Genomic DNA, 24,555 nt, shown 5'->3' on the forward strand with positions numbered 1-24,555 from the left:
AGGCCGCCCGGAGCCCGCCTCACCTGGGTGACCTCCTGGGTGGTGATCTCGATGGCGTGCTCTTGCTCGCTGCTGTCATCCAGCGTGGGCCTGTTCAGGTGCTGGTCGTGAAGGACGGCCAACTCCTTCATCTTCTGTCTAATGCGGCCCACGTCGTACCGGATCTGAAGGCAGGACACCGGCCCGCTGTGCTGGCGCCGGCCCGGCACCGGCCCGCCTCCGGGAGGACCCGCGGCACGTGCGGTGCGGGCTCCGGCCTCGGCCGGGCGGCGGGCGGGCAGGCGCGCGCGCAGCCCCCAATGCAGACACCCCCTTCCCTCTTACACAGCTTGTTTTCTTTCTCCGGTTCAATTTCTTAGCTACCACTAAGCCGAAGCGCTCACGCACGTGCACACACACGCTCCCCTCGTGTGCAAACTGAGTAAATCGAAAGCTAAGCTTTTCCTGGGACGTGCATTCGGGGGCAGCCGAACCAGTTCCCATGGGGAATCCCCTAGAACGCGTCGGTGCCGTCATGACTGACACAGACCGGAGGGCGAGAAGCCGGCGCTCCACGTACCTCCTCCACGCCGTCCACCCACTTCGGAGGGGCCCGTTTCGCCACGCCGATCGCGGCTTCTGGGTCTAAGCTAATGCCCGACACCAGAGCCATGCGGTCATCCGCGAGCTACGGGGAAAGAAAGGGACGTCACAAAAGTCACTCGAACTCGCGGTAGAGAAGCACACGCTCAGCGCCCCCGGAGCGCCGCCCCCCGAGGCAGGCGGAGGCGGAGATGCCCGCGGCACGAACTCGCTCCGACGCTGCGACTCGGCCTGGCTTCCGGGCCTCTCACCCGCCAGCTCGTAACTTCCTCGGACAAAGCAGCGAACATGAATTTGACTTGACCTGGCTGCATAAATGTAATGAAAAAGCCAGTAAAAGACCCTTACGAGAAAGACCTCTGAGCACTGTGACCGAATGGCATTACCGTGGTCAGACAAACGTTAAGAAAAAAATACCAGGTGACAAATGGAATCCACAATTCTCAATAGCAGCAAGGTTCACTTACACACGTTTGGCTTATTTTGAAATGATCCAGTTAACTGAGTCACAAGATCATTAACCATGTGTTAAAATGTGGGAAAGAACTGCTTAAACGGTGAGTAAATTACCCACCACTTGGCAAAGGCGAGCCTTAAAATCTCACTGTCATCTCACACTGTCATTTCCTTTCTTCGGTTAAATACCCACAGGCGACAGTTTCGCTTATTCCGAAGTGACACCGTGGTTCTTGTTTATTTTACCTGCATAACACACCGCCTCGGATGGGGGTGCGGGCTGTGGTCTGGGGCTCGATCGTGCTGTTCTCCTGCCCGGAGGCAGTGAGCAGGGGGCCGGAGTGCGGAGGGGCCCGCCACAGCTCTGAATGTCCAACCACTAGTTTCAAAAGATCCAAATGATGATCAAAATAACAATGGAAAACAGCACATAAAAGTCCTTTATAGGTGATACTTGGCAAATTTGCTAAATCATCCTGCAAAACCAGGAGTTTACATTGCTTCCTCCGCTTCCTTGCATTTACCTAAGTTTACTTTTCATTCATCCAGCACACGCCTGCTTTCCTAACAATAAAGGAACAAGGCAAAAATTTTAAATCCACAAATGAAGGGGAGAAAATATCACTTAAGAAGAAACCTAAATTAAAGGAAATCTTTGAGTAACATGCCCTAAATTCTGAACACGGAGGCTACAGCTAAGTCTTAGAGGCAACCAGGGTCCCGCGCTGCTCCCCCCGCTGCCCCTGCTGTGGTCCTGCCCCCGCTCCTCGGGGCAGTCCGTGCATTCGGGGAGCACATCTTGCAAGACCACCCCGAAGGGGCCGGAGCCCCGTCACCGCTCCACAAGCACCTGCGGGTGGTGATCAAGTCCGCTGCCACGTGGGCTCGACAGGCCCCCCGGCGGTTCGAACAGAGCGGGGTGCCGGCCGACCTGCACTGTCTGGGGCTCCGAGCCCAACGTGCTCGTCCTCACCCACTGCCACCTGAGGAGTTCACTGACAACTGTACGTTCTTTTCATGATTTAATCCTCACGAAAACTAGGTGAACTAGGAACTATTATTCCAATCTATACATGAAGAAAGTAAAACTCAGAAAGATTAAGTCCCTTGCCCAAGGTCACAAAGTTATTAGTGACAGATTAAATAAAACCTAGGATGGCCGAGTCCAGGTCCGCTCCACAAGCTGCCAATCACTCTGGCAGGCCCAGGAAACACCACTCAACTTGCTAAGACCAATCAGGACGACGGGCCCTCGGATTGGAACGACGACGCACACCACGGTCCGCGGTCCATACCCGCTCCTCACCACGTAGCGTCAGCAAGACGCGGCCCCCCTCGCCGGCCGCGTGCGGCTGCAGGGACAAGGCACCCACCTCATCCGCACACGGCGGGCACCGACGTGGAGAGGCAGAGCTGCTCGTCCCTCAGGGCCCTGCTCCCGAGACGCCAAGAGCTGTGACTCCGTGGAGGGCACACTGACCAAGGCACAGGGAACACGGCACACGTCCAGCTCCCGGCAGCTGCCAGCTACGCGGCAGGTGCTGGGCAGAGCTGCTGCCTGGGGCAGGACTTGAACCTGAACCTCCAGCCGTTTATGCAAAGCGAAACCGAAAGCCGCTAAGCGCCTTCTCCGCGCTGCCCGGTCCTCACCTGACCCACTGTGTGTGATCACCACGCTGCGTTTCAACAGAGTAAGAGTGATAATTGGTTTGATGTATAGTTTTTAAACTCATAATCTTATTTTGCACTGTTTTTACTTTTTACAAACATACAGTAAACTAAAAAAGATGGAGATGGTATTTATCTAAATTCATCTGCATAGTAATTAGCATCAATTTATCTGAAACCAATGAGAAATTTTAAATTGCGTATTTTGAAAAGCCAGTTGAAATGAATTCGACTCTTCTAAGCTGTGTTGATTTTACACAATAGATGTGCCTCCCCTCCCCCAAGAAAAAGCGCACATGAACCAAAATCAGGGAGAACACCCTCCGGTAAGCACCTGCCCCTGCGGGAGGGGACAGGGACCAGCCCATCTGGTTTCCCCACATACTGTCTGGCTGATAAGACAGAACAGCTGATCCTTTGGGACTGCACACTCCAGAGAGGGAACGAAGAGACTACAAAGAAGAGACTCTCGCTCTCTCACTGTCTGTCTCTGTCTGTCTCTGTCTCTCTCTCCCTCCCTCCTCCCTCCCTCGGTGCCTCCCCCCACCTCTTTCTCTCATAAATTTTGCTGTTCCAAACATACAGCCTTCTCATAAAACCCTGCCTTTATGAGAAGGTTGATTTGGTGAACTGTATGACTAAGAAAGTGACAAAGCTTCTGTAGAGATTAGAAAAATCGGACACATCCCCCATCTAAAAAAAATATAAACGATGTTCAGCCATAACGCACTGCCAATCAGAAACAGCGCTGGCCACTCGGGACCGTCCGCGGCAATGATCATTGTGAAAGTCCAGAAGGGACGCAGGGGATGGCAGCCTGGTGACTCGCGCCTCCACCTGGGACGATCCGGGAGCATGAACGACGTCAGACCACAGAGCGTGACTCCCTGGGCTCCGAAGGCGCGATGACCCCGCTCGTGACAGCGAGGCTTAAGAAATCTCAGATCCTTGCGGGAGGGAGTGGACAAACGTCCCCGACGTTTCATGCTCCTCATTCGTTTCCTGCGCGCGTGACGCGTGGGTGAGAAGCCGTGGGGTGTCGGCGCCCAGCCCTGTCAGTCCGGGATAGCTTCAAAGGTGTTGGCTTTTTCTGATTACGAAACACTGTCCAAAAGAGACACCTTTGGAATGTGCAAAAAATATAGAAATAAAAAAATCCGAGACCGCACCACCCGGGGGCAAAGGCTGCTAGTTTGATGGATTCTCCTGTCTCCTCGACTGGGATTGGACACCCTCAGAAAAAGCAGGTGGGGAGCGACAGCTGCCCTCCCCGACCTCACCTTTCCGGGGCAACATCGGGCCTGCAGAGGGGATGCTCCCCGCTTTAAGATCACGGATGCCGAGGCCCGGCCGGGCGCCGAGACCCTCCCGGAGCTACCCTCCCTCGGTGGCTGTGAGCCCGGCCCATGGCCCACCGTGTCCCCACCGTTTCCCCCTGCCCTCTCCAAGCCATGTGGTTTGGGAGCTCGACATTCACTCTTCGTGATTTTTTAACCCTTCCTATTTTGGATTTTAAAAGACCAACGACCTGGGGGAGGACTGCCCCAGGAGGGGACTAGATCGGAGCAGAGAACGAGAGGGCCGGTCCCTTCTCTGGCGGGTGACTGGTGGCGAGTGGTGCAGCACCTCTGGGAGAATGCAGGCTGGTCCCCAGGACGCGGACCCTCGGGTTGGTCTAGGGAGAACGACTCACTCCCAGGGACCAACCGCAGGGTTGGCCCGGGCCTCGCCGGGAGCGGGCGGTCACTTTCCCTATTCCCAGAGGGCACCGGGTGGGGGGAAGCCTTCCTGCAGCCCTGGCCAAGTGAGGTCCCGCCACCAGCGCCCACAGCACCCAGCTCGTGGCTCAGGACAGGCACCCGGTAACAAACACACGGCTGCTGGGAGCCGAACGGGTCAAAATAAACAGGACGAATGAATGAGCGGAGTAAATGAAGCCTCATGTACAAACCTGGAAGCTAATTCATAAAACAGAGAATGGTTTGGGGCAAGGGACAGGACGGGCCAGTGACCTCCTCAGGGGCGAGGTGGCTGCGCAGACCCGGATGGAAGCCGGACCAGGAACCCGGAGATTCCAACGGCACGTGGACTGTGCCGCGGGCGGACGGAGTGGATCCCCACGCGGGGTCTCAGCTAACAGCACGGGGAGACCCCCTTAAACACCCAGCGGCGAGGAACAGGGAGAGCTCAAGGTCTGCTGGGCCCTCCAGGGCTGGCCAGCTGAGAGCACCTGCTGCCCAGGAGGGCGCGGTCACACTGCGGACCCCGCGGCCGCGACGCGCCGTCATGCACAAGGTACCCAAATGGTTCTCCAGCCTCAGGGCGCTGTTGTCCTCTCTCCTCCCCCACCAAACACTCCCTTTTTGGGGCCACATTTCCAAACTGCTGGGGGGGGGGTCGCACCTACCCCACGAGGCCCTCGGAGCCCCCAGCCCTCGCGCCTTCTGCGTTGCGAGCAATGCCACCGCTTCCGCTGCACCCGGAGCCGCTCGGCGCTGCTGTGCGGGGGCGGGATGGCTTGTCGCCGGCCCCGGGCCCCTCGCCCGGCCACGGCCACGGCACCTGGCCCGCTGAGCTACTGGCTCAGGGCTCGTTTGGAAATACTAATTGTTTTTTCATGACAAAAGCAATACACGCACATGGCTTGCAACTATGTACCCGCTCCAAGGAGAGAGTGCGCAAGCGCGAGGACGCGCGCTCCCGGGAGGCGCCGCTGGCAACGGCCCGCGTCCCGCTTCGGAAAACGTCTGGGTACACGCGAGCCCGAATGAGCTGTTTTTTAAAAAGAAAAAGAAAGAAAAGGAAGAAAAAAGGAAGAGAAGCGTGGCACCCACGGGCGCCGTCGGGGGCCACCGCGCCCTCCGTGTGCCGGCCGCTTGTCCCCGTCCCTCCTCTGCGGTTATCAGCTGGCTGAGGTTTCTACGACTTACAGGTACTAGCTGTGAAGACAGTCCCCCAGGCTCCCCACTGCCATACTTCTAAATCAAAACAAATGAAAACAAACAACGCCCCCCCCCCCAACAACTACTCTTTAAAATTACTCAGGAAAAATATTTTCACCCCCTCGCCGCGGAAATGGAAAGAGAAACATACACAGTCAACAATCACGGTTCGAGCTCCTTCCTCCTCAACTCCTGCACTGGTGCCGCGGGAATGAAGTGCTGGGGACATGGGCTTGCTCCATCTTCCGGACGAATCAGTCGCCCATCGGCGGTGAGAACGCGCGAAGGCGCCGCTGGGCAGGGGGCAGAGAGGGCGCCAAGCCTGATCCGCTCGGCGGGCACGGAGGGTCACTGTCTCGTCCCTAGCAGGGCCCCTAAAGCCCCCTCGCAGGCGGGGTGGCCTTCCGCCCACGCCCTTGGGGGCTGTGGCAGACAGCGCGACCTTCACACTCCACCTGAGCCACCTCGCTGCACCCTTCTGGGAAGTCAAGGCACTTACACACACGCAGCCTAGGGACAGCCTGGCGACAGTCACACTCAAGGCAACGTTCGCCCGGCGCTGCTTCCAGGGTGAGCTGCTCCCCCAAGGGCAGTAAGGGACGTTCCCAAACCCGTCCCTAAGTCACCCACTCACCTGTGTGGAAATGGTCAATGAACCTAAGCATTGAACTGTTAGACACAGCGATTATAAGCAATCCAAGCAAACGCTAAACTGCGGGTGAGCCCTGGAGGCATTTTATGTATGACCAAAGACTTCAGAAAAACACGCATCATTTTATGATCGGACAAAAATATTCAAAACACTATACCTCATCCAGCTCCTGAAGAGATATGTTGTGTCCATGAGTCCCATCCAGTTAGGGACGGCGACAAGAAAGCATGATGGGGACAGACAGATAAGGTATGGTCAGTTGAGAGGACATCGAGATTTTAAGTAACTCTAAAGTTGACTAAAAATAAAGACCCCTTAACCAAGGCATTTAAAATCCCTCCCCCTCATGCTTCTTCCTTTTTTTAAAAAAAAAAAAAGCTACAACATGTTTTTTATTTTTATTTACTGTGATTGTTTTGGAAATGATAGAAAACAAACAATAGTTATAAAAATTAAAACAATAGAAACAAATAAAACACACTTGCTTTAGCTGCACTAAAATGGAATGCTAATCTGTTTCATAAATATCAACTACACATATAATATTCTAAGTTTCCTTTAGGAAGATAAAAGGAGAGCAAAGCTGAAATGTAATTTTACCATGTCAAATAAATGTATATTTTAACATGTAAATCGGTCTGGCAAATGCAGCAAACTTAGAAAATGAAGGACCCACAGAAAGTGTCTGTGAATGTGTCCGGGTAACACTGCATTGCCCACACGTGCGCGGGCTCTACAAGTTCACTACCGCAGCCACGGCCTTCTCCGTGGCCGTGAGCGAGCCGAGACAGCTCTCTCCCCGGGAGTCAGACACAGGTGGCGAAGGAAACACTTCCCCTTTGCTTGGCATACGTTACTGTCAGTCTAGAAAGCACACGGTTATTCCTAAAGCTATTTATTACAAAAGCAAGTCAACAAAATCAGACAGACAGACAAGGAGAGGGATTTTTTTAAGGAGTAGCAGGAAAAAGCCACGGCAGCCAGAGGATTAAGTTTCAATTTAAAACTGAAGGTTCTTTTTTAGATCCACGGGGAACTCTCTTCTGAACAGACACTTACTAATGATAGATAATCTACACAACAAGGTGTTTTGTTTTTTTTTTTTTACAGTATTGATCACTGAAATAATTAGTGGTGAGTTTCAATAGTTCACTGTGTTGATTGTTTTATGCTGAGCAGTAAATTTAGAAAATAAAAAAAAACATAACTTCCTTATTTAAAAATTAATAGTGTAAATTAAACCGGTCTATTAGGGCCAAAACATTATTAAACAATGACAGCAATAAAAATGTAATCAAACAAACATTCCTCCATGTAAAAATTCAATTAGCTGACATTAGAGAAAGCTGAAAGTCCTCTTCATCCTCTCTACAATCTGCTAGGAGAGCAAAGGAGAGCTGGATTTATATATGCACCATTGTGACTATAGTGCTGAAAGATATTAACAGAGAAGACGGTATCAAATGGAAGTCTGATGTAATTACCTTTTACTTTAAAAAGGAGAGAAAATGTTTTTATTTTCTAAGAGCTTAACATTTTCAGCAAGAAATCACTGGGGTGTTTTTATTAGTAAAGCAAGACACCAGGCGGACCCCTGGCTCTGGTATCTCAGGTGCACATTGCCGCCTGCGGTGGCTCCTTGGCATCTGAGCTTTGAACAGAGTATCACTGCAAACCACGCTTGCTTCTCCCCGCACACCGGCCTGGCCTGGCCTCTCGGGCCGGTAACCAAGCACATCCCCCCGATCTTCTGGTTTCTACAATGACTAGTTGATAAGGGGTGGAATCGGAATCACAAGCTAGACGTTATTTTTACAAATAAGAAAAACAAGCTTCAGAATGTGTAAATCCACTTCCCTGGGGTCACAGAGCCTGTTAATGGCTGGGACAGGGACAGGCCCAGGTGTTCAGGCCTCTCCCCAGCCTCTGCGATTTTATTAACAATGCAGGGAATTACCAGGGAATTACCAGGCAGCTAGCACCGCTCCACGTCGGGAATTAAACTCAGGTCATCTGTTTTAAGAACCCCCTCCCCACCCGATTTTGCTATTTAAAAACAGAAGGCTTTCAAAATCCCCCCTGCCACCAAATTCCAGAAAATTCTGTCAAGACCTGAATTAAAACATTTAGAATTTCCATCAGGAAAACCCAAACTACAGCCAAATGAAAATATGTTGCTCCACATCATCACCTTCTAAATCTTTATAACGTCTAAATCTAGGTTTCTGACCTGCCAATGGCATGCAATCAAGCAAATACTGAAAACTCCAAGTGGCATGTGGAATTTATAGTCTAAAGAACTTTCTACATAAAACTGAAAAAATAAGTGGAAACCCATCTGTGTTTACTCAGGATGTCTGGAAAAGTTGAGTAAAATGAGTTGGAAATACAGGTCTATGCTATAGTGATATTTACTTTATTTCCGTTACTGCCAAAATAAAAGTTTGCTTCACTTTTATCCAACAAAGTACCCTTATTCTCGAGTAAGCCTCACTGCTCAAATGGAATCTTTAGAAGCAGAAAAGCAAATAGATCTAAAGAGAAATATACAATGATTTCATACTTGGATTCTAAAGGCAGAGAACTAATTTTCCAACAGACTCAGCCTGGACTAAAACTTATAACCCTTCAAATGCAAGTTAAAATGAACAATGTATGGCTGTGAAGTGAGACAGAGAGAGATGCCATCCTGTCGGTAAGGAACAACAGGTCCTTGACCTTTCTAGACCTGCGGCACAAGCCCCGGAAAGGCACCCGGCCTGCTGAGTGCTGTGGCGCCCCCAGGTCCGCGAGGGCCCGCGTTCCCACCCCACCGAGGTGGGTGTCGCTGGGCATGTTTCCAAACTCCTCTAAACCTCAGTTTCCTTGATCCGTATCATGAGAAAAACAAAGCCTGTTTGACAGGGCTCCGAGAGGACAGAATGAGGCCGTGTGTGGAAAGGGCTTAGCCCAGTGCCAAGCACGTAGTAAACGCTCAATAAATCTTAGCTGATATTACAGTCACGACTGAAAAAGGACCTCAGGTTTCTTTTAAACATAACTAATCCCTAGTTTCTTCCCCCCCCCCCCCCAAGCACACCACGTTTTATTAAAAATAATGTGTTAGTTTCGAACTAATCTAAGACCAATTAACTCTAGCTTCCATTTATAAATTATACATTATTTTAGAGCAGAAACTAGATCAGGAAATAAACACTAACAAGGTAGCTCCAAGCCCTCTATCGGATCGTTGCAGGAGATCACGGAAGTCACACAGCACCTCATCGGATGGGGACAGCAACTCAGCACCGGCCTTCCATTCATTCGAGACTACACATTTTTATTGATTATTTAACTTTGTAAATTCACTTCGGATTCTCAAAGCTAAGCTGCCTGTAACTGCCTGAATGACGTGCTGCCCTCACACCTGCTGCTGGCTGATACGATGTCAAAACCACATTTACACGGCATCGGGTGCTTCGAAGGGTTTCTGCCGGTACCACTGGGCTACCGGGCACGGCAGGGCTGTTGACTGCATTTCTCCTTTGCAAATGCAAAGCTGAGGCTGTGTGCCTTGGTCAGGAGAAACTAGGTATCAAAACAGAATTTAGAAAGTATTGTGGAATTCTTAGGGCCCCTAGGAAACACCCAACTCAAACCCCTCAATTTACCAAAAAAGAAAAAGAAAAAAAAAAAGGCACGAGATGTCCAGAAAGAGTCAAAGCTGGCCTAAATGCACATTCCGAGGCAGCCTCGGGGTGAGACTGTGCCCTCAGCCCCCAGACTCAAGAGTCTGATGCTCTCCTTTATCTCCTGCTGCCCTGAGGCACGACCCTGACTGTGCATCCAAAACTGAGGCCAGAACCGAACGAAGGAGAAATCCCAACAACTGCACTCTGCTGACAGGCTAAAAATCAAACCCCAGGGTTTTTAACAATTAGTTTCACTAATATTAACAAAACTAGAACACAAATAGAATTCTGTTCAGTTCTCGGTGCTTAATTTCAAAAAGGGACACAAAAACTGGATTTCATTCAGAGGCAAGAAACTGAACTTCACTGTCTGAGCCGGTGTGAGCCGGCAGCTGAGCTGAAGAAAGCTCCAGGGACAAGAAGGCACAGGGTCACCGTGCAGAAGAGGCTTCCTGTGTCGGAGACCCTAAGGGTCAGAGCCGGAGCTAGGGCCACAGGACGCAAGACCCAGACGCGGCTGGGGTTAGCACAGGCAGAGACGGTTTGGGTAGCGCAGAAGGTGGCGGGGACGGCTGCTGGCATGTGCTGCTGGCATTTCCTCCCGCCACCCCAGAACGTGCTCAAGGCAGGCGGACACAGGGGTTTGTCACAGCCGGGGGTGTTGGGTCGAATGACCTTTAGGTCCCTTCTGGCCCTTAGGACTTTTGGAATGTTCTGTCACTGCAGATCGTCCTGAAATTCCTATTTAGCTGTGACCTGTTTCCCTGAGTGCTGCACAAACCTGTTTTTAGCGCGCTGTACAGGCACCCTGACCGACCCCCTCATCACCAACTTCCAGTTTTCCCCGCAAACTAGGATGCAGAAAATGCACATTTAAATTTTTTGAATGACTTTAGGTGTGCTTAATTTCAAGTTGTGCGAATACACACACACACACACACACCACTTTACAACCAATTTCCACAGCTTCTTCCTTAAATAAAGATGTGACAATTTAGGTTTAAAGCTAAAAAACAAAAACCAAAAACAACTTCTATTTTAGATATCATTTATTCTCAGTTGTGTGTGAGATAACAAATACACACAACAAAATAAACTCCCACAGCTTTTTCTTCTAACTAGGAACTAAAAACTGCAAGTTGTAATTTTTTAAATGAAGTTAAACTCTAATGTTCAGTTACCTCCTTTTTATTACCTGAATGTTAGACAATTATTTACCAATTGTCTCCTTTTAATTGTTCTGCTTATGTTTTTAACATGACATGTATATATTTTGTTTTTATTTACAACTTTTTAAACGTACAGAAAAGTATGCACAAAAGTACAGAATCTCCCTACAAATTCATCACTACACTTAACAATTAGTAACACTTTGCCTTATTTTTTATCGGAGAGGGAGTAAGAATATGAAGTGATATTCTGACATTTCACACCTCTCTAACAAAATTAACTAATTAAATTAATTAACTAGTTTAATTAACTAATCATTTCTTAGTATCACCTAAAACCCAGCCCATATTCAAATTTGACAGCTACAGTTTTATTTGATTTGCTAAATGGTTTTGAAATTTATAAGTCAAAAATGAGGTTTTAAAATTTTTATGAGCTAGATATGCAGTGAAAAACATTGCATGAGTTATTCAATCAAGTTTTCAAAAACTGTGTTAGACAAGGGTTTTTTCCCCCAAACGTCTGTATCATTTTTCCAACTTCCAGAAAAGTTGAAAAAACTGTACCTCCACTTAGTTGTGTAACATCGTGCAACGTTGGATGGTGTGTGTGTGTAGAAATCATTTCTGAAGGATTGACTGTAAGCAAACTGAAGGTCTAGTTCACCCTTACACACTTCAGAAATTTATGACATGCCACGTGTTTTTTAATGCACACAAATATATAAATGTGTTTTCTTTTTAATTCTAACAGAGGCAAACCATTTTTGTTTAATTGCAAAATCTATTTTTTAGATAGTCTGAATTGAATACAAAAGTATTTAAAATAATCTGATGGCTCCTAATCATCTGAAAGGCATTAATTGGTCAGACTGATGTAGGTACCAACATTTTAAACGGCATAACGTACAGTAAATACTTTTTAATGTTCTGACTTAGACATGTAGTTCAGTTTTAGAAATCTATTTTCAAGAAATTGCCTGTTACCTAAATATATCTATACATTTTAACATAACCTATTTTTCCAAATTGTGTACTTTAGCTATTTCTTAATTATTTGACTTAGCTTATATATTTTTAATTGACCTAGAAAACCATTTAAAAATCGCTTTGAGTTAAAGTTGCACTTTTTAAATGCTGCCCGTCTCAGACACTAGGTTTTAAAACTGTCTGACCTAATGATTAATAAAAAGAACTTCTCATGTTACCCATCGTTTCAGGCTGCTTTGAACCTTACAAAAATTTAAAAGCAAACAATGTTTTTCAGTTTATTAAAACTGATACCTTAGAAACATTAATGTGAATTTTAGTTTTTTGTTTTTTTTTTTAACTCACGAGGTAGCATAGGTAGTGCAAAATCAAGCCATTTAAGGAACATGCAATGTTTACACCTTCTTTAACAAAACTCAAGTTCCAATGTGGAATTTTATTCATTCAATTTCCACTCTCTAATTCTTGTCTTATTTCAGAATATTCTTTTCACAATTAGCACTGGTATCAGCCCATTTCCATTTTACACTTATTTCAGTATAATACCATTTCTTTCGGTTTACAAATGCAAAAAAAATCCTTCAAAATCTTTAGTAAATAAAAACCTAAACACACCATCCCTATTTTCTATGATTTTTTTTTTATCTGAGCATACGTGATTTTATTCCTAAAACTGCTCACACGGCATAGAACAGCTCTCCTATAGGAGCAATATGGCCAAAGACAGTTTCCACTGGAGATTTACAAAAAGGAAACGCTGTCTCAGTAGACAGTCTGTCAATAATTAAGACACATGGCATCATTTTTTTTCTGAAGCATTTAAAGTCAGTAAGAACAAAAATTAAAAGGCAAGACAACCCCCTAAGAGGCGAAGTGTGAGAGTCCCAAAGCTGTGTGTTTCCAGTAAAATCCCCAAGAATCTGGGATGACTTTATTCCCTATTTCCCCTTCCTTTAGGGCTGCTTCTATCCAAGCCTGCCCTGTCTATAGCCAGGAGCCCCCACTACAAACTAGTTTCATTAGTTCACTTTTCCATTTAAGAGATTACAAAGCTAACCATCGTTGTCTCATACAGATCATCCAGACCCCCCCCTTTGTCCCCCTTTATTCAACAAAGCAGAAAACTGAGGCTCAGAAAGGGAAAGTGGCCCTCATCAAAAACAAACAGGAAAACATCAGTCATCTTTCCAGCCCTCCCTATAAAAGATTCCACCTCTGGGCTAAATGAAAAAAGAAAAAAAAATGCTATTTAGGAGTTCATTTTCATAAACGCACATTTTGGGGGAGGGCTTTTTTTTTTTTTTAAGTTCGAATGGAGGGAAAAGCTTAATTTCCTGTCTGGGAAATGGAAAACGAAGAACCCAGCACCTTACAGTCTCACAAACATGAGCCCCCAGGAAAAACAGTGAAGCAACGATTCCTAGGGGACACGGCCGCACAGAGGGCCGCGGAGAGAGGGGGGAAAACACACAAACACACAAAACTCTTCCCTCGTTTGGGGGAGGGTGCCGCTCGTTTAACAGGATTTGGGTCTGCAATCTTGCAGCGCAGCCCTTAGAACCAAAGTGAGGCCCAGAAGGGGGAGTGGAGGGGGGGGGGTTAAACGAAACAAAACAAAAAGGCTTCGGAAAGCCTCCACGCTTCCAAATCTTAGTGCTAAAACGTATGTAAGTTGGAGGCGGATTGTCGTGCAGTGACGACTGGGGGGGGAAGGGGGGGAGCGAGGGGGGAGACTGGGAGGGTTGCGGAAGTGAGGAGAGAGAGCAAGACAGAGGTGGAGTAGGGGCCTCGTCTTTCCCCCATCTAGGGTTATAGATGCCTCAGGACCCTGGCCAAGAGCCCTCGCGTTTCCCTATTATGAACCTCTTTTTTTTTTTTTTTTTTTAAACAGAGAGACAGACAGAGACAGACAGACAGGCAGAGCCGCAGTGCACACGGTGCGTGTGTCGGAGAGGCCGCCGGGAGACTCACCGCAGCAATGCTACGTGAATGCAGAGGGCTGGAGGTGATGTGACTACTCACTTGCTCGGCTAACAGCTGCCGGTTTTGGATGGAATTATTCCGCAACAACAAGAAAGCGTCGGTTAAACGCCTGGTGGCCATGTCTCACCCTTTGTGACCCCCCTCTCAGGGGCCCCCCGCCCACTTATATTCCAGATTTGTTCACTTTCTTTCTCTTGGCCTGGCCTAGACGGCCCACCCTTCACAGAAGCTTCTCTTGACGAGGCCTCGGACCTCGAGCAGGACAGGCGCAGCTCTGCGCTTTGCCAAGCGCAAAGACCCCTCCTCAAATAACCACCTAGGCTTTCCAATTGTCTGACTCCCCCTACCCAAGACCTGCCTTCGATCTCTAAGCACTTAAATCCCCCCAATCCTTGGCTAGCTAGCGAACGTTCCAGAGACCCCACCCCAATCCCACCGTGGATCTACAAGCGTCTAACTCTCCAATCCAGCTCTGGACTGGGAGGCCCTGAAGCCCCCTACCCGCCTTAGTCTCGGAGACCTTCAAGGGTCTTGGCCCCCTACCCCTAACTTGGCTCACACGCGTCTGGGCAGAACCGTGAGGCTGGGCCCTGACTCAGTTTCCCCACTAGGGGCCTGGCCTGGGGCCCCCTTGGACAGCCAGAGCCAGGCTTGGGCCCTGATCTCCAGGGTGCCTGTGCTCCCTTCTTGGGCCTCGTCTGAGCCTGCTAAGGCCCAGGCCCGACCTCCTGACCCCTGCCTGTCCCTTTCTGGGCAGCCTGCTCGTCCACTGCCACGGCAGGCTGCCGGCCTCCAGGAGGGCAGCGGGGCCTGCCTTCCCGGCCTCCTCACGCCTCTTCTCCGGCTCCCTCCATCCCCGGATCTGCCTGCAGCTCAGCCCGGGCCGTTTCCGTACTGTGGTCCCGGGTTCTGGCGTCCCCCCTGGCCCTCTTCCTGTCCGTCTCTCGCGGGTGCCCCCCTGCGACGTTAGCAAGCCTTGCTCGCAACGTTCCGGGCGCGGGAGCTCCCTGCCGCCCTGCCCCGGGGCACAGCAGCGCGCTCCGCCCTCTCCCGGGGTGCTGCCTGGGCGCCTGGGTTCCCCTTCCACAACTGGGCCCCGGCCCTGGGAACGGCGAGCGCTCAGGCCTGCGCCTCGCGAGCGCGGCCCCCAAGCTGCAAGCGGCTGCCAGCGGCCTGGGCGCGCACATTAGAGTGGAGGCGAGCGGCAGGCAAACGTGGGCTCCCGCAGGGCCGAAGTTGGAGGCGCGCGCGGGCTCGGGGCGGGAGAGGAAAAGTTGGAGACGACTGCCTCTGGAGGCCGAGCACGCTCCACTGCAGGCAGCGGCTCGCGCTCGCTTTTTTTTTTTTTTTTTTTTTCCAATTCTAAAAAAAGATGTATCTGAAAAACAACAAGGAGGGGAAAAAAAAAAAAAAAAAGGCAAAAGCAACAGCTAGAGCTTAGCTAGCGCTCCAAGCCGCCTGGGCCCCGCCGCCGCCCACAGTCGAGGGTCGTGGGGGGCGCCCGCCCTCCCCGGCCGCCGCTTTCTGTAGGGGGCACTGCAGGGTTGCGGAATCTCAAGTGGAGAAGTTCCCCAAAACTTCTGACAGCCCCCCACCCCAACTTTTTCCTACTGAGAGGGCCCGCGCGCCAGCGTGCTAGGCCTGGCCCGTGCCCCCCGCTTTCCCGCGATCGGGCCGGGCTGGGGGGTGGAGGGTGGCGGCCGGCGACCCCGACACGCCGCCTGGGGCCGCGGACGGCGGCCTGCGGGCAGCGGCTCCGCAGGGCCGCGCTAGGCTCCAGCCGCCCGAGCCCGAGCGCGGCGAGCAGGGCCCGGGCGGCCGCCCCGCGAGCGAGGCCCGAGCCCCGCCGGACGTCCGACCCGGGGCCCCAGCTGGGAGCGACCTGGGGTCGCGGGGCCAGGCGGCCGCGCCTCTCCAGGGCCACGGGCTCGGGCAGGGCCGGACTCCCCGACCCGGGCGAGCGGAGACCACCGCGGGGCCGCCTGGCCGGGCTCGGGACTGAGATCCTAACAAAGGAATGTCGCCCCCAAAGCCGGGAGCGGGCCCCCGGCCCTGCCCGTGCTCCTGCCGGGCACAAACTTCACACACACGCGTGCCTTTCCGAGCGTTTCCCGCGCGCTGAGCGCTGGGCTTGCAAAGCGGGGCGAGCGGCACGAAGCCGGGTCGGCGCCCACGGAGGGGCCCCGGGCGCGGGGGTCGGGAACCGGCTCGGCCGAATGGCGCGCGCGCGCGCGCGCGCACACACACACACACACACACACACACACACACACACAGAGGCGCGCGCACACACACACACAATCTTTTCCAAAGGAGAATGTTTCTCTGCGTCAGTCGTGCAACAAATGTTAAAAGATACCGTTGGGGAATTCATCAAAATGTATAAAATGAAAACTAGAAATGGGAGCGCCAGGGAGCCGGGCGGCGGAGGCGGTGGGGGCCGCGAACATTTCGAGGAGGGGGCTGTGGCTTCCAGGGCCGGGGCGGCGGGCGAGGGAGGGCGCTCGCTCGCGCGTTCCCGGGCCTGGACCCGGCCCCAGCGACACAAAACCTCGCAGCGCGTCTCGTCGCCGCGTGTAGCTGCAGACAGTGAGCAGCCCGCCTCCCCGCGTGGAGGCTGCGGCGGGATGAAGGTGCTGCTCTGAAGGCAGACACCCCGAGTTAGCTCGTGGCGGGAAATTCGGGGAGCCTGTGTGTGGACCCCTCCCCCCGCCCCGGCTCAGCTCAGCGCCCTGAGAAACAGGCACAGCGAGCCCAACGAGGGAGAGCAATCTGCCCCACACCGTGTCTGATCCCCACAGTGACACAGGAAGGCTCCCTACTCCCCCCTTCCTTCGGAGGACAGATATTGTAAATAACAACAGAGCTGGTCTTCGTAAGAACATCAGATTAGAAATGTGGTCGCACTCTGTTCTTTCTCGTGAGCGTTCATCACCTTGGAAAGCAGGGACTTGTTTACTTCTGCCGGCTCTCTCCCGGGGGCCGGAACGTGATCGTCCTCCTACGCCGAGACCGTGTTTTATTCATCTGTGTACCCACTGCCATTTCCTCTGGCTAGGAATAGGCTCCGGATAAATGGTTTTAAAATATGTGTATGAATGAATTAGAGATGGGCGATTTAGTCCCCAAGCTCTGCCACCTCCCTCAAGTGACTTTAAGCTTTTATAGCTCTTATCTGTTAAGAAAGAAAAAATGCGGGTTTTTAATAATCCTTGTAATCCGTGCCCTGTCTCCCTCTCTGGCGCTATTGTGAAGATCAAATGATATAAGTGAAAAACCTTTAATAAACTATCGGGTGCTGAGCAAATATTATATAGGATGGTTCCTCATTCTTTCCCTTCCCTGGGAAAGCAATGCTTCGGCTGGTGTTTTAGCAGATGGTGGTCGCCCTTCCTGGTCAGTCTTAAATATTCATTGTGGGGCAATCTCCTTCCTACGTGTAGGAAATCAATCAAGCTTCCATTTCTTCGAGAGAAACGGACAGTGCCTGCACACATAAATAATGGAAGAAAAATCCTCATATTCCCGACACAGCCACCCCAAGCAAACCAAGAGCTCAAGCACAGGGAAAAGACAAGCGAGCCATGAGATAGATGGGCGTAGCGCCGTGCCGCTCAAACCCGGCTCAGGATCGTGCGCGTGAAACGGTGTTGAGTGAAAAGCGGGGCGGCCCGGCAGGACGTGCACCCTGGCCGAGATCCGGCCGCGTCCGCCCTGACCCATATTGGAAGGGAGGCGACGGGAGGGGGGAGGATGTAAATCATTACATTTGAATGTTCCTTGGCTGTTTTATTTTCCTGTCAAGTGGCTTAAGCCTGATTTTTTTTTTTTTTTAAGCATTCCCTCATGGCCAAGTATGTGTTTCCTTGGAATTGAAATCTAGGTTGATGGTTTTATATTTTAAAAGCTTTCATTGTGACTCATTCTTGGCCTGGGATAGGATTCTGTAATACTCCCCAAGCTCAGAGCCTGGGTGTCCTGTTTCTTGGGCTTCGTACCCACTTTCTAACATTTTGCCAGCGGTTCCAAAAGGAGTCACTTTTGGAGACAAGTGTTTCATTGTCTTCTTGTCATCTTAATCAGTGCAGAAAGGAACCATAAACACGGACTTCCCTGACGAAGGAGGCCGATGGCAGGCACGGAAGAATATTTCGAGTGCTGACGGGGTCAGCGGTCCGACAGGATGGGTCAGCGGTGTGAGACTCGCCCCCTTGGGTGAGGAAGTTTAGATGAGATCGGGCTGCGGAAGCCCTCCCTGGGGCCCGGCACGTAGTAAGTGCTCCAGGAATGGGCAACGTGATTTATTCCACGGCCGTCTTTGCTGACACAGAGCTCACGTCCTCCAAAGGGTAGAGCACGGTGATGGGAACCGGGCCTCTCCAAGCACATTTTCGAGATTCTTGTTCTGTGGCCTGGGAATCCAGACGTGTCTACGGTGTGCTCTCCTGCAGACAAGGGACTTAAACAGCCGCCACCGGACCCCTTTGAACTTTGGCCTTTCCAGCGCCTATCGAAAGACAGACAGTCGTTCATTTACCGAGATGAGCAGCAGAAGCCCCCCGAGCTTAAGAAATGTCTCATTTGCACAAATCTGACATAATGGGCAGATTCTGGCCAGGTTTAGGAAACAGGAGCTTCGTGTTCTATCTCCCCAAATATCTCCCTCAAAACCTCGAGTACTTCCAACCCCAGGCACCTCCCCAGCTCCGTCTTCGGCCTGATGCCTCTCCCAAGCAGGAGGCTGCAGCGGGAGGCAGCCGCTTTGTGTCATCCAGGCTCCATTAGGGTTTTTTTTTTTTTTTTTTTTACCAGATAATTCAATTCAGCGGGCATTTCTGAAGATCTGGCGGTGGCTGCGCCCAGCCCCGCTAGCCTCCGCGCCCTCCGCCTGAGCACTGGCTCTCATCTCGTGTGTTTCCCCAGCGGCCCCCCTGCTAGCCACCCTCTCTCCCCCTGCAAGCACCCTCTGCCCTGCAGCCACAGGGACCTTTCCCAAGTGCAAATCTCATCATGTCACTGCCGGACCGAGGCCCCGAAACAGCTCCCTCTGGCCTACGCCTGCAGCCCCCCTCAGAAAGCAGGGGCTCTCCACGCTGGGCCGCGACTAACAGTAACTAATGATGGTCTTTCCTTGGTTGGCAGAAAAAAAATTAAGCTAATTGATGGAATAGTCTCCATTTTGAGTGTTTCTCCCCTCCCTTTTCCTTAAGCCTTTTTCTGAAGCTTTTGGTCCCTGCTACCACTTGGCTGTATTAGAACACAGTATAAGACCATCAGATTCACCCCAAAATCATGAATGTCATTAACTGTTTTTTCGTGTATCAGCATTTCCTGGTGTTTTGCAGGTAATATTCCGTTCTCCCGACACAGCGGAGCATCCCCAGGGACGGCGGCCAGGCACTCAAAGCCCTTCCCAGCAGGTCCCATGCACACGAGCGGTGAGTTTTTCCTTCCCAGGCCTTGGCTCGTGTGGTTTTCTCTTCCTAGATCATGGGTCTTCCCCCTTCTGCTCGGTGATCAATTCCTCAGTGCCGCCTGCCACCTGGTGCAATATGTGTTTGTGGAACCGAGGAATGGCTGGATCGATAGATGGAAAGATGAGATTAAATCTAGGCGGCACCAGAGCACGCCAGATGGCCGAGGCCCTAAGTGGGCAGCGCAGACAGAGAGGACGGCGGTCCCCTGTCCCCCGCTGCTCGCCGCGTCTCAGACTCCCTGGCCCCCTCGCTGTTCCTCGAACCTTAGTGCTAACGGTTCCCTAGGACCTTCATGCAATTGGCCCCTTCTCGCGACCCAGGTCTCAGACCACCCCGTACAAAGTAGTCCCCCCGCCTCGTCCATGGCCCTGGCCCATAATACCACGCGCCCATGCCCGGTCAATGTCAAGACTCAAACAAAACCTCGCCTCGTGGCTTCGGGTTTTCGGGTCCGAGATCGAGAGACCTCTTCGACGACAGCTCATGCCAGCGAAGCACGTCTCCTGCACCCCGACTTTTGTTGTTGTTGTTGCTGTTGTTGTTTGTTTAAGGATGTCGTTGACACATGTGCACTCAAATAAATCAGCCTTCCCTTCTCGCCTGACTCCCTTGGCGGGGACAATAGGTTGCTGTGCCAAGCCAGGGCTGGCCCGTATGACTCAACCCTTGGGAAACACAAAGGCCGGCTTTGTGTTTTCTTGCTGACACAGCCAGCTCATCCGCTTCTAGGCTTTTTTTTTTCCCCCTATGGCCGTAACTGCGGACCTGGTGTTCTGCGTGCGGTGCAAGGGCAGAGCCGGACTTGAGTCTTTCCCAGATGCCCGTCTTGTAACCCTCGGCTTCTCGATAGCCGTGTGGCCTCGTGTGGACCAGGACACCTTCGATCACAAGTGACAAAACCCAGTCGGATCAGCATAAGCGTAAAAGCAAATGTGTTGCCCAAATAACGGAAAGAAATCTAGGCATAGCTGGACGCAGAGGGCGAACGATACTGACCGGCGTCTTGGTCTCTCGGCTCTTCCCCCGCGTGGGGGCCGTGCTCGGGCTGGCTCTCCCGGCAGGTGTCAGATCGACGTTCGGAAGCTCTGCCTGGGCCTCTCACCCATCACAGCCCCCAGGGGGCGAAGGCTCTTCTTTGCTAGTGGCTTCAACGCAAGTCCTAGAACTGACACTCACTGGCCTGTCTCGCATTGATTTTCATCCTTAAACCCTAAGCTGTGGCCGGAGAGTTGTGATCACCCGCGTGGTCAGGCCTGAGTCACATAACCACTTGTGGGCTGAGGAGGGGGAGGGTGGCAGCGTCCCAGACACCCAAACGAAGTGCACTGCGAGTTATTTCGTGGGACCCAAGAAAAGGGATGCTGGGTGTTCGGATGCAGCAGACCTCTGCCTTAGGCTGGTTTTCAATCCTTGCTCTGTGCCCCGTACATGGCGCCATCTGCCTGTCCTTGAAACCCCCTCCTCCAGCCTCTGGGACTTTGGTCGTGACTGGGTCGCCTCACTTGCCACCTCCGTGTGGCCCGGCCCCCAAATGCTGATTTGCCCCCGGTGTTTTTCCGTTGCTTCTCTTGTCTCACTCTGCACCGGCCCGCGGTTTCAGGCGCCGCCTGCCCCTAGGCTGTCTCCACGAAGGCCCCCCTCGGCCTCGCCTCTCGCTCCGCGCACCCCACGTGGGTTTCTGACCTCCGACGGCACAGCACGTCCCACGGCGAACCACCGGCCTCCCACCGTGGCGTGCACCGCCTCCTCTGTTCCTGATCTTTATTGGTGGCATCGCCACTCGTCGAGTCCCCCTAGACAGAGCCCTTGGCGTCATCTGCCATCCTAGCCCTGCTGTGCCTGAGCCAATACGCCATTCGCGACCAGCGTGCAGAAAATGCTGCCTCCCGAATGCAGCCCTTGCCGCTCACACCCCCTCCGCCGGTCCACTGGCCCCGCCCACCTGCTCTCAACAACGCCAGGGCCGGTGCCCAGTGCGGGACGTCCTCAAAACCATCGCTTTTCTAGAAAGATCAATCTAGATTAGACGCCTGCTTTGTTATTCTGCTGCCTGCTGGGAAAAAATACTCCCCTCCTTAGCTTTGCCTCAGAAAGCCTGAGGTGCCCATGGCCTCTGGAGCCAGCCCCATCCCCAAAGGATCCTAGGCCTGTGACCTCGTGGGTCATTGGCGCACCCCACACTTACTGTTTCTATCCCTTTGGGCATTTGATATCTTCTACTTTGAGTACTTTCCTCCACTCTCACCCCTTCCTCCTAGAAAGCCCTCACTCACCTTTCAAGATCACGCTCAGATGTCACCGGCAAGCCCCTCCCCATCTCCCCAGGAGACGTCGGTCACTTTTGCATCTGGGAGCGCAAAGCACCCTGTTCATTCGTGGCCTACGGGACATGCCACCCTGTCTTGTATTGATCTGTTTTCCCGTCTCCTCCACCGGACGAGGAGGACGGGGAGGGCAGGCGCTGGCCCCCTCATCGCTGAGTCTCCAGCGTCTGCCCGAGGAATCGTTCCCTCAATTAGACATGACCAGATGAAGACCTCTGAGCATCCCTGTTGTGAGCAGTAAGTGGGGTGAGCCCACCAGAATCAGCAAGGGCCGGGGAGGCATCTTACAGCTCATTACAGTGGGGAGATGGATCGTTGTTTTGCAACCCAAGCCCACGGTTTGAGGTGTGAGATTCGTGAGGCTGAGCTGAGCCAAGCGAAGCCCAGGTAGATGTCCTTAGGGCCCACCCCCTGTAAGCAGGAGTCATCCATAAGCCCAGGTGCCTTGAGGGGGATCTGGGCTAATGAGAAGGTTGCATAAACCAAGGACAGAGAAAGAAACATCCAGCCGAATGCCGCATCTCCGGTTGGCGCCGGTCCTGCTCTCTTTGAAAGGCCAGCTCATCCTTAGCTGGCGGTCTGAATCAATTCGAGCCTCAAGGTTGGATTGTCAGTGATAAACGCATGTCTCCAATACCGTCTTTCTCTCTTTTTCCCCCCTTCCAAAGTTCTGTTGCACACCTAGTTAAATGTTTCCTTTAGCTCCATTAGATGTGACGTAACTACTCTACCCCGATGGGATCGACAGCCTGTTTCCTGTCTTTTTGATGGAAATAAAGGTTGATTGAGTCGGACTTGTGTCAAATTATCTCTGGAAATATGGCTGGACGTGGGGTCTGGGTGAAGCTCATTTGCTTCTCTCTGGGGGCTCCATTTCTCCCAAAGAGCCAGGGAAGCAGGCTGTGTGCTCTGTGGGACTTCCACGGGAGAGACTTTCTCAGGTTCCTGGAGCCTGCAGAGTGAAGAAACTTCGTGTTACCTGGAGCCAATCTTGCAGAAGGCCCGCTTGGAGCTCAGTGTGGTACAGGCCTAGCAAAGAGCCGGGGCGTGCAGACGTCTGGACGTGCGTCGACGCCCACTAGAAAGATTGTCAGGACCATGATGCTCAGTGCCGCCTTGGGCCCTGAGGACAATTTCCAGCAATCGGTCGGATCCGACTCAACTGATGAAGGAACCAGTGGCTTTACCAATACGGAAGGATTGAACAGCTACCGTGTTCAGCGCTGCGAGCGACGCTGGAGGTGCGTGAGACGCTCTGCTCTCAAAGAACTCGCAGTCTAGCTGGGGACACAGAACCAACAGACGGGAAACAATTACTGAGCAATGGAGCTTGAAAAATATGCCGAAGCGACTCTACAGGCAGTGGCAGTTCAGGAAAGGGAGAGATTGCTATTTCAGAGAACGCGCCCCTCGCGCAGAAGGCGGAGGAAGCCTCGTGCCCTGAGAGACGGGAAGGGGCTTCAGGAAGCCGGGGCCAGCGTGAGCGAAACTGAAGCATCAGGACGCGGAGCGAGGCGGCCGAGGCCAGGGATGCGGCCCCGCTGAGCGCTGAGCGGGGTGGGCGCTGCCGCCCGAGCAAATTAGGGCGGAGCGAGATTGGCAGTTCCTTGAAAGTCGCGGGTTTAGTCTTGATGTTCACTCCGCTCACAAACATTTATTGCATGCCTACTGGGTGCGGGTCACTGTGAACGGTGCTGGAGAGTCAGAGACAGACAAGGCGCGGGAGAGTCGAGGCGCGAACACCCCCGGGTGAGCGTGACGGTGGGGGTGCGCGCCCGGTGCCCGCGGCCGCGGAGAGCAGCCGGCCTAACTGCGTAGGGAGTGGGAGGGAGGGGTCTTGGGGGGAACCTAACGGAGTGCTGGAAGCTGGCCGGGTGTCAGAAGGGCGGAGCATGACCCGGGCACATGCAAAGATGTTCCCTGCAATGTTGTTTACCCGAGTGAAAAAGCACAATCTGAATTTCCAACAAAAAGTCATCAGTTGAATAAACTACGGTGCTTCCCCATGAATCCCAGGCAGCAGTTAGTTAGGAAGAACAAGGAAGTTTGGTATCTATTGATCTGGAAAGGTCTCTAAGATATAGCGTTAAGAGCAAAAATGCGAGATCCAGGAAAAGAATTGTTGCATGCTATCTTTCACGTGAGAAAAATATATGCATTTCATGAGTAGATGACTGGGGTTTCTCTGCAAACAGACGGAAGTGATGTGGAATAATAGGGTTTGCAGGGGGGGCAGTAGGAGAGACACAGAGGGAGGCAGTGGCTCCCGAAGGCTGCGTGTTGAGGCGTGAACAGTGGAAGGCACCGAGGGAGACGTGGGTGGACGGGCGAGCATCCGTACTCACCTCTGATGAGCCTGGGGTGTTCGCAGACCCGCGAGGAGGGCCGGGAGGAGGAGGGACTTGGGTCGGGCAGCTGGCAGGCAGGCAGAGGCTGGGCCGCGAAGCCAACGAGCATGCACCAGTCTCAGGCGTCCACACCCGTATGGCCACGGGGTGGCGGGGGCCCTCCTCCTGGGCTGCGTTCTCTGCGTTCTCGCTACACCTGCTCCGCGTGTCCACGCAGGGTCAGGGGAGCGAGGCAGCTCTGCGGGGTGTCTCTGGTGGGAACCTTAATCCCGTTCTCACAGTCTCCACCCTCA

At 52.4% G+C, this 24,555-nt stretch overlaps 1 protein-coding gene and 1 long non-coding RNA gene across 10 annotated transcripts in view; both read right to left on the reverse strand.

Annotated features, from left to right (window-relative positions):
• STX16 (syntaxin 16) overlaps positions 1-15,129 on the reverse strand; it is a 31,107-nt gene extending 15,978 nt beyond the window's left edge. For 2 of the 9 annotated variants that reach the window (XR_004953524.1, XM_036229228.1), the window contains exons 1-4: positions 14,102-15,112; positions 6,458-6,469; positions 560-667; positions 24-164 (exon numbers count right to left, since the gene is read on the reverse strand). Coding sequence is in view for 6 of the 9 variants with exons in the window: in XM_036229228.1 (XP_036085121.1) it covers positions 24-164; positions 560-667; positions 6,458-6,469; positions 14,102-14,233 (393 nt within the window). In the remaining 3 variants the exon portion in view is untranslated. Of the gene's footprint in view, positions 1-23; positions 165-559; positions 668-6,457; positions 6,470-14,101 lie in introns of all 9 variants that reach the window. The other 7 variants (XR_001594423.2, XM_016124898.2, XR_004953525.1 and 4 more) reach the window with 5 other exon arrangements.
• Positions 15,130-17,887: 2,758 nt separating this feature from the next.
• Positions 17,888-23,225, reverse strand: LOC118609958. Its single transcript, XR_004953526.1, has 2 exons — positions 19,421-23,225; positions 17,888-18,620 (listed from the first exon to the last, which is right to left on the reverse strand). It is a non-coding gene; the product is annotated as an uncharacterized LOC118609958 (long non-coding RNA).
• Positions 23,226-24,555: the final 1,330 nt, after the last annotated feature.

This window comes from Rousettus aegyptiacus, unplaced genomic scaffold, assembly GCF_014176215.1.
Source record: "Rousettus aegyptiacus isolate mRouAeg1 unplaced genomic scaffold, mRouAeg1.p scaffold_m13_p_12, whole genome shotgun sequence".
Classification (NCBI taxonomy): Eukaryota; Metazoa; Chordata; class Mammalia; order Chiroptera; family Pteropodidae; genus Rousettus; species Rousettus aegyptiacus.